This window comes from Perissodus microlepis, chromosome 7, assembly GCF_051167445.1.
Source record: "Perissodus microlepis isolate ML-2025 ecotype Zambia chromosome 7, ASM5116744v1, whole genome shotgun sequence".
Classification (NCBI taxonomy): domain Eukaryota; kingdom Metazoa; phylum Chordata; class Actinopteri; order Cichliformes; family Cichlidae; genus Perissodus; species Perissodus microlepis.
The window spans coordinates 51,955,809-51,969,071 of NC_140467.1; the positions used below are offsets into that span (position 1 = coordinate 51,955,809).

The window sequence follows — 13,263 nt, forward strand, 5'->3', positions numbered from 1 at the left end:
CCCTTTGGGAAGGCAGAGCAGGGAGTGTGATCACGTGTTATCATAGACAGAGAGGTGACGGTGCTTGGTGGAGAAGATGCCACTATAAGCTGTTTCCTTCATTTAAACACAGTGAGGTCATTGCTGCCCCGTCCCATTTCTCCACCACTTATTAAACTTTTTTTTAAAAACTTTTTTATTTTTTTCCCATAATTTTTCTTCTTGATACTTTCAGATCGAGACCGTTACCAGCTGGGCACTCTCTCCCACAGTCTTAACCTTAAAGCCACTGGGTACCAGGAGCTCCCAGACTGGCCTGCTGTTGCTCCCGACCAGTCTGTGAGAAACGTGGAGATTGTTGAAACAGTAAGAAATCCACCTTCCTAAAGGTCTTTACACACCAGATGTGTAAAATTCAGGAGACTATTTTACACATCGAAAATGTTTTTTTGGACTCACTTATATTTAATGCGGTGATTTTTTTGTTGTTGTGTTTTTCACAGTGGGTTTTTTGAATACAAATTTTCTGCAAAAACACAACACACTGAGTGTGTGTATATGTTACATGACAAGTTCAGATGTGAAAAACTTGGAGTTTCGTGTTGCTTTTTTGCCTTTTACACACTCCTCATCATATTTGCAGTATTCAAGATGTGTAAAGAAAAACGTGAGCCAAATCAGACATTCAAAACTAGCTCAAATGTGAGGAAACTCATGCCCTTAGGGGAGGAAAGAGAATGCACCACATCTCAGTCCTGATTCTAGAAGTTATAGGCTCTCTGTTAACATTATGAAGCATTTGTCAGGAAAAAATGAGAAGATCATTGGTTTTACCTCCAACTATTACTTGGCTGACTGGAGGGGAACTCCAAACTGACTGTTTTTAAAGGTGACAAGTTTTGCTAATTTCCAGCTGCAAATCTTTATTCTTGTTTTCAAATTACACTTCAAAGTAATTCTCATTTGCTGCATACTTGGCCTTTGTGCAGCACCTTAGATTATTCTGTGAGGATTTATGAAGTGGTGCATTTTTCTCATTTTTCTCACATTTTATCAGTCAACTAATGACTGAGCAACACAGAAAATATAGAAAAGAAAACGTAGAAAAGATTTATTTATATTTTAAGCATGATCATTTACAACCTTTATAGAATTATTCTTGTGTTTAGTTTTTTATTTTGTGAGGGACATTATTGCTTTAGCATTTTCTCTCAGGTTTATCACTGTTACTTTGTGTGTCTCCTGATAAAACAATAAGCAGCAATAAAGCGGTGGTGTCAACAAACTTAAGTCTGAGCTTTAGCAGAAACATATTTGGGGATTTGGTGGTGACGACATACTGCTAAAAACTCCTTTAATTGAAAAAGCCACTGCTGGTTTTGCGTAATTGAGTACATTTAGGAAGACTGTGTGGAGTGACCAGCAGCCACACAACGTGCAAAATGTGAACATGCCTCTGTTACGTGTTAGGAATCAGATTTTTATAGATTCTAACTCATCCTTAAATTGCAAGGCTTGGATTCTGTAGTTTAACCGGTCCATCTTCCCTCTGCTGTGTCCATTTAGCTGAGAGAGTCGGCACCAATAGTTGGGAAGACCAAACAGCCTAAATCTGATGACAAGTTCTACTCAGATGATGAAGACGAGAAAGAGGAGGAAGGATCCGACAGCAGCGGCAGTGGAAGTGAAGACAGCAGCAGCCGCAGCAGCGAAGGTTTGTTTCTGTCTGTCCGATTTAAAGTTTCTCCTTTTATGAGGCTAAGTTAATGTTGTTGGTTATTAGCATAACCAACATTAGCATGACTGGTTGATTTAGTGACACACTCATTATTTGAGGCCATGCTCTGACTATCCTGCACAGGGCAAAGCATATCAAAGTTTGGTATCTTGTTTAGAAGCTGGAGGTGTAAAGCACAGCAACATTTTCACTGCATTAAAACTTTCTGTGTGTATGGTTCTGGATCCATCCATCCATCCATTTTTTATTTTATTTATTTATTTTTTTTACCATTTATCAAATCAAATCTGAGATGCAGGATCAGCAGTGTTGTAGACACAAGCAAAACAGAACACACACCATTTTACTAAGCATAATAACATTAAACTATACAGATTTGTTAATGTATTTTTCATTTTGATGTTTTTTCAAAATTGTTTGATTTTAGAAATGTGTCTATTTTTATCCTTCCGTCTATTTTTCTGATGTTTATCCAGGTCTGGTTAACTGATCATTTTGAGAATTTACAAATTTGAGCTGAACAACATTTGATGTTGTTGTGCTTTTGGTTTGGAATATATTAGTGTTGAGCAACAGTCATTTCAGAGTCATGATGATTGACAAGCTGTTAGCCAGTGAAGTTTTAGATCCGTCCCTCATTCATCCCGTGCAGTTGCAAAACAACCAACTAAAACTTAAAGAGGGGCCTTCAGAAATCTGCAGGCAGTGTCACTGTAGCGGTCTCCATGTTTCATACCATCTTTGATAAGTAGTAGCTGCAGCACAGATCAGAGTCAGCAGCAAACAGTGAGGCTGGTAATTGATAAATAAAATGACAAAAATCGTTTGTATTTGATATACAGGCTATAAATGCATACTATAAGGTGCTAATTGAATGTCAGTACATTTAGTGGCTGTTGCTGAAGAAATTAAGACCATAAGTAATATGAAAGGAAATCTCAGCAAAGAATAAAGTTGTTTTGGGTTTAATATGTACAGTGTCCATGTGTCTGTACAGAATCGGGCAGTGAGAGCGAGGAGGAAAGCAGTGAGGATTCAGAGAAGACTTCCAGTGATTCTGGAAAAAGCTCCAGTGGATCTGAAAAGAGCTCCAGTGAGTCTGAATCAGATCAAAAAAAGAAGAAAAAGACCAAGAAAGCACCGCAGAAGAAAAGCAAGCCCGCTGGTGACAGGTACACTGAAATCCCTGCTGTCTGTCACAGTCTGAAAGCATAATTTTTCTTCCCTGCAAAGGCGGCGTGTCCAGATGTTACTTGCGTCTTTCTCTTCTTCTCTTTCTGGCTTTGCTAATTAAGCAGGTGTGTGTTTGCCAGAAACACGTAGTCAGCAACAAATGTGCCCATGATTCTGCTGCATCCGAGCAAACTCCATCTGTTGAAAGATTCAGCAGTTTATATTATTCATCACAGCCCACTCACAGTTACAGTTCTTAATGCTCAGTTGTAGCTTTCCTCCACTAAACCCCTCAGACTTGATATGTCAGGATTTACATTAGCACCTATAGTGTGGATAGAGGATGCAAAATTTGCTCAATCACATTTAAAAAAGGACATTCAAAACAAAATGTGACGATCAGAAAATGTTGTAAAATCTCAACTTAAAAAAAGGTATAGCTGTATTCAAACTGGCATGTTTATGGATGCCGGAGTAAAGCCTAGCAGTTGTCCAGCTCGAAGCCATGGTCTTTGTGCCAGAGTCTTTGTCTCATCTACTTCTAAGATATGCGAGGGGCATGGAAACTAAATCCAGTGGATCTCTTAGAAGGAAAAAAACAAACATTATAATGGCCTGTAGCTACGCAGCCCCATACACAACCAACTGTACTGCACGGTGTATTTTGACATCTTTCTGTCAAAACCAGCATGAACTTTTTCTGCAGTTTGAGCTGCAGTAGCTCCTCGTCTGTTGGATCGGACAACACGGGCCAGCGACCTTGGCCACCCATGACTGTAGTTTGTGTTTTTTTTTTTAGCACTGTTCCTTGGATCAGTTTTCATAGATACTGACCACTGCAGACCAGGAACACCTGACGAGAGCTGCAGTTTTGGAGAAGCTCTGATCCAGTCGTCCAGCCATCACAATTTGGCTCTTGTCAAACTCTGAAATCTTTATGCTTGCCAATTATTTTCTGCTTCTAACACATCAAGTTTGATAACAAAATGTCCACCTACTCCCTAATGTGTCCCACCCATTAGCAGGTGCTATGATGAAGAGGTGATCAGTGTTACTCATGTCACCTGTCAGTGGTCAGAATCCTTTGCCTGATCGTTTATGTTTCTAGTTAAAGTCTTCTGGGAGATTCACATGGAGGGAAAAAAAACATCATACACACCTGTTACACTCTATATGCACCATCTCTCTCTCTCTCACACACACACACATGATGGCAGCACTGCTGGAATATTGTTAGCGCGAGTTCCATTAACAAGCTAATCAATGAGAATTTTCCTCCAGTAGCGTAACCCACATTTACATGGCTAATGGATAATGACTTTTGATTGGTCATTTAACAGCCCGGTGTTACCAGTGAATGAGATTTGAGTCATTACTACTGAGTATGCTCACGTACACTCTCTTACACACTAGCAAATTTAGTTTCTTATGCACTCTACTTCATTTGCTCATGGACACACAAACTCACACCGAATGTACCTGATTTCACTGTGTGACAGGCCGGCGGCTGACCCTGTTCTCTCCATTAGAGAGTATAATTAGAGCAACTCACCCCAGTGCTCAAACACACACAAACACGCGCACACACACATACACATGGTAATTAGAGCAGCTCACCCCAGTGCTTCCACAACAAACACAGCATAATGCCCTCATTATGGCCCAGTCATTTCAGGCAGGGCCTAATCAGGCCCACAGTGATTTATATCACTTTTTCCTGTTCGCAGCAAATGAAATCTGTAGGCCAAATTAATACTGGCTTTTCATCATCGCCCAAGTTAAAAAGCCAGTTACCGTCACAATTCCCCTCATTAATTTAACGGCTGAAAATCCCAGGCAGGCGGAGTAAACACTCATTATCGGGACAAATTGAAGAGGGACAGCAAGACTGAAAGAGAGAGGAGAAAGATGGAAAAAATCTTTTTGAGTAAATGCAACATTGAATTAACTTCACAAACAAAAACAGATTGATCTTTGTTGTTCTAATCGGGGCTGAAGCTTTCAAGTTGGATGCAAAATAGGAAAACAATAGCACCAAGTTTGTTTTATTTGTTGGTTTCCAGACTGTTTTATATTATGGAATAAATAAATTTTTTACTTTTAAGAAATAATGGAGAGTGTTGTTTTTTTTTTAATGTGTGTTCTCTGACTACTAAGCTCATTTTGGTTTTTTTTTCTTCTTCAGTGACTCTGATGAAAATGGCAATGGACCTGTTGGCCAAGCTAGCAGCTCATCCTCTGAAAGCTCCTCGGACTCTGAGTCGGACTCTGAGTCGGACTCGCCCGCACCCAAGAAGAAGACTGAAGAAAAGGCCAAGCCCAAGGTGACGATATAATGCATGGATAAAGTGGGCGTATTTGGATTTAACTGCGAGTGAGAGTTTCTAACTTTGAGAACAGAGGCTGCCAACAGCATCAGTGCAGTTCCACCAAAAATAAAATGCATTTGCTTTTTCCAAAGATGGTGGGGTCGTGGGTTGTTTGCAGTTAGTTGATCTGTCGTTTCAGGCTGGATCAGATGACCCTCAACTACTGCTTTATTGTACAAGGTTGAGGCTGATTCTGCCCACACCGCTTATCTTCTGTTGGACAGTAGCGCATGCCAAAAGTCATGTCGCATCCACTGGCACGCACCACTGTTTTGCCTCAGCTTTTTATTACGTGATTATAGGATTACTGGGGATCTCTCTGTGTCATTGCAATATCTCTAAATTGAATGAATTGAACTTCAACTTAATGGTCGCTGTAGTTGCACACGTTTGCAATAATGGCCTTGAATCAGTGTCTTTGTAGAACTTCTTAGACTATTAAAAATACACGTTATAAATGAAATTTAAGGGGAGAAAGATGCATTATGCAGTGCTAAAGAGAAGATAATGGTATAAAACAATACAGGAAAACACACCTTTGTCACATTATAATGTATGATATTGTACTATATTTACAATGCATAATGTCTAAATCAGTATAGAGTATGATATTAGGATAATGGCCCTGCTCTGCTTAGCCTTCTAAATATTAATGTGCAGTTCTCGCAGCGAGTTTTTGTTCTGTAGGTGCACAAGAGCTTCTAAATTAGGATTTATACCTTGGGATATGATTTGGCTCCACTATACCACCTTTTGTTTTTTCGCTTCCAGCCTTTCATTTGGCCCCTTTCAGCCCTTACAATCTTTTTCTTATCTGTTTTGCTCATCACATTATTTCTCGCCCTCCGTTTGCTTTTCTGCGCTATGAAATTCTCATTTCATACACTTTGTCATTTGGGCATGGCTTATGAATTATGCATCTCTACCTTTCTTTCTACACCTCTCTCTCTGTCTGTCTTGCTCTATCACAACACCCTTTAGTAACAAGGTTTCCGTCTCTATTACCACCACTGAGCGTCAATCAGAAAAAATCTGATAAGATACGGCCTCTAACTTTATGGTTTGTTTTCACTCACATCACATTGGTTTTTTTCCCCCCTCCCTATCTGCTCAGCTTGGGCTATGCAGAGTGGAATTTTATGGCTCTTTATGCGATGTGAGTGGTGCCAGGTTGGTTAGTAGGGTATGGAGAAGGAGCGATAAAAGCCCTCTTACGTTTAAGCACTGTTTTATTGTCAACACCGTGCAAGCCTGACTCAGTTGCAGAGGGTGGTGAGTAGCAGTTGTGTCTCAAAATGACATGTGACCGGTCACTGAAAATTCCAGACATGTTACCCGTGAACGTGGGATGAATGTGCTCAGAGACACTGTTGGTGAAATTGAAATTGAAACCATCATGTTGTTGTGCTTTCTTTTTAGGTGGCAGTGAACTCCAAGAAGGAAGTCTCTTTACTGGATCTAGATGACTGTGAGTTTTCCTACAGTTTCCGCTTGCATAAACTCACATTAACAAGAGCAGCAGGCTTCACAAAAAAACCTCTGATGTGTATTCTATTTCCCCACCGCCCAAAGTAGCAAGCAGACATAGATGATCAAGTCCTGGTGAGGAGAACTGAATTGTACCAGTTAGAGGTAGAGAAAATATTGGACTTGCATTAATCGCTTGGCTAAAAATAAAGTCCAGTTCATTGGAGAACTGTAGTGTAGGCATTCCCGACATCACGTTAGAATTTGTAGTAGAGTTTAAATATTTACAACGTGTGGACCAAGAGGCGGAAACCTGCAGTTTAGTTCAGTCTCCACACACTCCCAACTTTGCAGCATGGAAAAGCCTTTTTAACTGTATAGATAGTTTCCCACCTCATAACAGCTCTGAGTGAGGTGAATTTATGTATAACTCGTCCATCTGGAGGATTATGTCCAGATGTCCTGACACAGGCAGCTGCAGCTGGTCGCTATCATCTCACCTACTGAGTCACTGACCTGCAGCCCTCTGTTTTGCGCCTTTGAAGCATCTTAATGGATTGTCTTGCTAATATTGTATCTTGCTGTGAGGTAAAGACCGCCCAAGAAGTTTTAGCTTCAGGTCTGTTGAATGAAATTCGAGTGTTTTATTGGTCTATTACTTTGCACTAATTAGCTGATATGTGTATATGTCTGATGCATCTGCACAGTTTATGGAGACAGCTTGCTAACCAATTTTCCTGGAGTTATTTGATAAATCGCTTCTCCTCCAAATGAGATCATCTCTGGCTCCAAAAGCTAACAAAGTATTGAGGTTTCAAAATGTGGTCCATCTTTTATACTCTCTATGGTGTGGGACTGTATTTTACCACATAGATGTCAGTTCATGTATCGGCTTACAATTTGTAGGTAATCATCCTGTAGAAAACCTTTGCTGAAACTCATCTCACAAGTCCGTGCACACATTTGCTGCACGTTTATCTGTGACTGATGCAAGCTATCAAATATAGAAAGCAAAAATGTCATTAACTTCTGTCTTGGACATAACTCAGTATCTGTGGAACTCAAGGGAGGCATAAAAGACGAATGCTTACAGGGATTTGTAGGATGATGATGGAAAAGAGCTCTAAACTTCTTGTTCATTTCTTCAGTGGCAAAAAACATTCAGAGTGTTTACAGTTCCAGCTTCCAAAATCAATGCAAAGTAAAACACCACAGTTTTTATGTGATATTAAAAAGTGCCGTTCAGCTTGTGTGGAACAGGAGAATCACAGTGTGAGGAGTAGTTTATGTTAAATCCCGTCGAACTCCAACAATGGCCTTTCAAATGCAAAAATGAATGCCTTTAGTTTAAAACCGGCTTGTAACCTGCAGATTGTGTGTCTAACTCTGCATCCAGATAATCTTCATGTTTTGGGGTTTGAATCAGGTTTTCCTAAATTACTTTTTGACACAAGATCCCATGACCCTGTTGACATTTATATCAGTATGACTGCTCACGTTCAATGCTGAAATATTTTTATACGTCAGTTTGTTCTGACATGTTGTGACGTGACTTAATAATAACACTGGAGTAAAAGTTAAACAGCCTTCAGTTGCTTTCTTTTGTCATAAAGTATTATTATTATTAATATTGTAATTATATTTTAAAAAGTAACTTTGTGTGCGACATCGCTGTAGTAGCTTTAATAATCTTTACGTTGTTGTTGTTTTCTTTGCGTTCTTTAGTTTCTCCTGCACCCACCAACGCACCAAAGCCTTCTGTGCTCTCTCAAAGTCTGCTGTCCGACCTCGAAGGCCTTTCTCTCTCCAACATCTCCTCCACTGTGCAGGTTAGTGTGTGTGTGTGTGTGTGTGCATGCGTGTATTAGATGCACACAGGCTGACATTTCCTCCATCAATGTGCGTTGAGAGTCAGTCGTTCCTTTCTGTCTGACACTGACAGTACAGCAGAGCAGCATATGAGATGGTGAAATGAGCCTCACTCCCTTGTGGAACATTTCTGCTCCAGACGTCAACTATTGACCTTTTCTGCCTTGTTATATTTATAGCCAGTCAGGATGGTCCAACAGCTCTCGCTGTTTCCTGTATCTCTTATAGTCTGTCTTTCTCACCGTCACTGTCTTTTGCACTTCCACACCCTTGATCTCTATTTCTCTCTCGTCTCTGAGTCCATCCCCTTGGTTTCTCTCTCTCTCTCTCTCTCTCTCTCTCTCTCTCTCTCTCTCTACCTTATTTCTCTCCTCCTCCTGTGTCACCTTCCATCTCTCTCTGTCAGATGTTGTGTCCCTTGTGTCCTCATGTTGTGTATATCTGATGGTTGACCTTTCCCAGTGTGACGGCTCCTTTCTCTCCTCAGTATATGAGCGACTCTGCATGTCCGTGTATTTTGTATCTTGTCTCCCTCCTGGGAGGGAAATGTCCAGACTATTCTTTGTGCCGTTGCTGTGTCTTATTTTGTGTCACAGCTGTATGGAAACTCTGTTCTTTGACAATGTCACATCAGAAGGTTAGAATCTAATTGAGTAGTTTTGTTGTTTGTGGGCTGTAAGTAATGATTATCGTTCTAATACAAAGCTATTTATTGATTTCAACCTTGTAAGCATGGCATAGCTTGCTTTTCCCAAAGATATTAGTTGGTGAACTAAATAACAGATAATCTATTAATGTTTTTTTTTTTTTTATTAATTTTTTTCTTCAGTGAATGAATTCCTTAAACCGCTTAGTTGTTGTTATATTTTATTACTTCAGTGTCTAGTTCCACTTGTTTTTGGGGTTTTTTATAGCTTCTTTGTACATGCAAAGGGTAATTTACTACTTCAAAAAAAAGCTGAAGCTGAATTACCTAAAATTTTTAGTCTAGGTGTTTTCCCCCATTACTTCTTTGCCACTATAATCCATTACTAGAAGCTCTTCTACTAACTAACAATTGCCTTTTGCTCACTTTTGTCACCCTCACCAAAAGTGACATCAAAACTGCTCAGTGTGCTTTAGTGTCATTTCAACTTGTCATTCACAGTTTTTGTCCCAGCTCAAAGACGTGAGCACGATTTTTGTCGCACTTTACTGCGATTTCAATGACAGGAGCTCAGAGATTTTCACGTTACACAGAAGCAGAACAACAGTAAAAAAAAGAGGAGACAGTCTGGTGAAGTGTTTGAAAAACAAAATAAAAAAAAAACAGTTGCTGTGCTTCCTGTTTTGACTTCGTCTTGCATATAGTGCTGATACAGAGGTTTTTATGTGAGTGGTGAAACCTATTGTTCATGAGAAGACTGCAGTGGGCCCTCTGGCACCACAGCACCACAGTTGGCACGCAACACAATGAATACAGTGACCGTAATCGAGGCATAAAATAACTGTATAAATGTAATTTGTTGACTATAAACGTGAACCCCAACTCTTCCTGAACTACTGGCATCCAAGGAACTGAAGACTGAAGTGGATTGCTATAATAAAGAAGGGCTGAACGTGGGTTACTATGTTTTTATGTTGCCTTTTGGTTTTTTTGCTTTTTGCTCTGTAAACTCCACTGACTTTTTGTTGTCATCACAGGCGTGTAAATGAGCTTCCTTTGGTCTCTTTAGAAGTGACTTTAGGCTGTCTCTAACTTTTTGTACACCCAGATTTAACTGTGTGTGTCTGTGTGCGCACTCCCAGCTTATGTGAATGGCCTCTGCTGCTGTGCGTAGCCCTGCGGTGCGTTGGTCTGTATTCTAAGTTTGCCCGTCAGTCCTGCTCGCCTGTCACTCAGTATGATTGACAGCTGCTCTCAGGCCAGCATTTATGCAGCACAAGTCTTGTTAGCCAATCTCTCCTCAGGTGAAGGCCAGGGAGTAATAGAGAATAGAAATGCAGATTAGAACAGGGAACTTTTTGCACATCAACATCTGATTTAGAGTCAATTCTATGCATAAATACATGATGGGCAACGGGATTCATAGACAAGGGTAAATAACCTCACCTTTATTCACGCACGCCCCTCCCCATGCATGCTCTTCAACAACAGCTCTTTCCCACACCCACACACACACACACACTGGCCCCAGTGTCATTTCTATTTCTCAGCAATCTGCCCACAGAGGCAGCGAGTCTGTCTCAGCTGAGCGCTCGGGCCTTTTTAGAGAATTACTGCATGGTTATCAAAGGCATTTAGATTAACCCTGGCCACTGTCTTTGACCCACCTCCTCCTCTGTCTCCTCCTCCTCTCCTCAGCTTCTTCATGCTACCGCTCTCTCTAATAACATTTTGACATTAGGATCTCTCACAAATGCCTCTTAAATCCTCCCCACCATCGCACCTCACCCCCAAACCTCTTCCGACCGCTGTCCGTGTGTGCGGCGGGGTGGCTGAGGCTGATAACTTTTCATTCATAATTAGCAGTCAGCGAATGGGGCTGCGCTGGGGGGAAATTGAACTGTCAGCGGCGGGGCGCGGGGCGTTTGACCCCATCACACCCAGAGGGGGCCATCATAATTTGTTCATTTGGTGTCCATCAGGCGGACGCCGGCTCGCCCCCTCCTCCTCCCTCGCCTCCCTCCTCACCCTTCTGACCTCCCCCGTAGTGGGCGCTCTGGGTTCACATCTAATTATGAATCAGCAAAAGGACCTCGAGCGCCACGAATATAGAAGCTCCTGCCCTCCAAACCTCCTGCTGCCACTCAAACTGCGGAGATTGCGGCTTAAGTAGGAATAAATGCCCACACGGAAGCAGCCAGTCAGTGTAGCCAGCAGGTAGTTTGGGAAATGTTTGTATTTTAATGGTGACTGCCTTAGCCACTTTTTGCTTATTAATAAGTTTGTTTCAGGTGCAATTCATTTTTCTATATCTATTTTTATATATATAAGCATTTTATCTTTTTCATATAAGTTTTGTTGACGGCATTGGTCTGGTGTGATTAAGGTTATGACCGTGTTCTCTCAAACCTCTAATGATCATATGTGTGTTTTCATTAACAGTTGACACCTAAACTTGTCTTAGCAAAAACACTTTGCCATTTAATTAATGCGGGCCACTGCTGTAAGCTCTTAAATCTTTATTTTTATAGTTATTAACATAATTGCTAGGCTATTTTTCTGCCTTTTACTGTGAGTCTATTTCTCACAATACATCATGTTTTCTGATCCTCAAGTTAAGGTTACAATAGCATTAAAATGCTTGTGAAGATTTGACCTCCATAAATGATTGGACTTTAATAAAATATGTGATTATAAGTGTATTTTCTGAATTGTACTACAGTACGTCTTTCCTATTGTGTTTCTCAAATAAATGTGCCACTGACAGCTACATAGTTAACTGTCAACTGCTTTCCCTTGACCAGATGTTAAAATATTAATTAAAATGACAGTAAAGCATAACATCTAAATCAATTGTAATGGACTTGCAATTGCTTCAGACTACAAGTCACATTTTTCATATACTTAAAGCTGTTTAGCCATGGATGTGAGACAGACAGCTGAATTACCAATTAACCTAGTATGCATGGCAGTGGGACTTTGGGAGAAAGCTGGAGTACCCACAGTGGCAAAGAAAAGCCCCACCCGGGGTTTGAACCAGGAACTTTCTTGCTGTGAGGCAACACAGTTAATCCCTACATCACGGTGCCATGCACAAGTAGTAGTGGGTTACTAACTGTGGGTGACCCACAATACCATGTGGGACAGTGTGACAAACACAGACATAAAGCAAATGAGAGTAGGCAAGGCAGATGTGCTGTAACTTGATATGATGTCAAGTTTTAATGGCTTTTAACATAACAAACCTAAGGATGCAAGAATTGTGTTCCCCCAGTAGTGTCCAATAAAGAAAAAACACAGACAATATTTGGGTCAACAGTGCTTTGCAGGAGTTGAGTGCTTGAATGGCTGGCAAGTTTGTTTGAAGAAGTGAATAAAGTAACCGTGTTTATTTCCACTACAAAAATGTCATTAGTACACTCTGTCTTCTCTGCAGCAGTGGCTATGTTAGAGGAGCAGCAACTAGATAAAGAAGTATAGTCCACATTGCCCGTTCTTGCCATAAGCGGTATAAAAGCTTGCATTCTTGTTAATGGTTACCAGGGAGCCTACCTGTGGTTCCAACTTAAGACCATAACTGATGGACGTGGTTAACTTTGACCCTTTGGTTTCTTAAGCTACGAGAGAAGCCATGTTAGTTGCAAAAAACAGAAATAATTTGCAGGGGCGGGTTTTACAGTGAAACCTCGTGCTTATTGGCTAACACTTAGTGATTGACATTTGTTAGCCAGTGAACATGTAGTTTCACTCAGACCTGTGCTTTTGTCGTCACATCCAGTTTTAAAACATCAAAATGGCAAAAATGCTCAGAAACCAGCTGATGTCACAGCGGCTACGTCCATCTATTAACCTATCTGTGGTGGTTGGACGTTTTCTGACACTACCTTCTGGTGACAGTAAGTATACAAAAGCTTTATGAAGCACCAACATACAACCACATTGAGTGCTTAAAAGTAAGTGTTGAACATTTAATAGAAGTTCTTATTATGAAAGCTTTGTGACCAAATCACGAATTCTTCCTG

At 40.7% G+C, this 13,263-nt stretch overlaps 1 protein-coding gene across 2 annotated transcripts in view; it reads left to right on the forward strand.

Annotated features, from left to right (window-relative positions):
- Positions 1 to 13,263, forward strand: part of ap3b1a (adaptor related protein complex 3 subunit beta 1a) — a 57,449-nt gene that overhangs the window by 23,619 nt on the left and 20,567 nt on the right. For both annotated transcript variants that reach the window (XM_084935824.1, XM_084935823.1), the window contains exons 17-22: positions 215 to 345; positions 1,546 to 1,693; positions 2,715 to 2,889; positions 5,076 to 5,214; positions 6,679 to 6,727; positions 8,452 to 8,555. In XM_084935824.1, the coding sequence (XP_084791950.1) occupies positions 215 to 345; positions 1,546 to 1,693; positions 2,715 to 2,889; positions 5,076 to 5,214; positions 6,679 to 6,727; positions 8,452 to 8,555 (746 nt within the window). The remainder of the gene's footprint in view (positions 1 to 214; positions 346 to 1,545; positions 1,694 to 2,714; positions 2,890 to 5,075; positions 5,215 to 6,678; positions 6,728 to 8,451; positions 8,556 to 13,263) is intronic.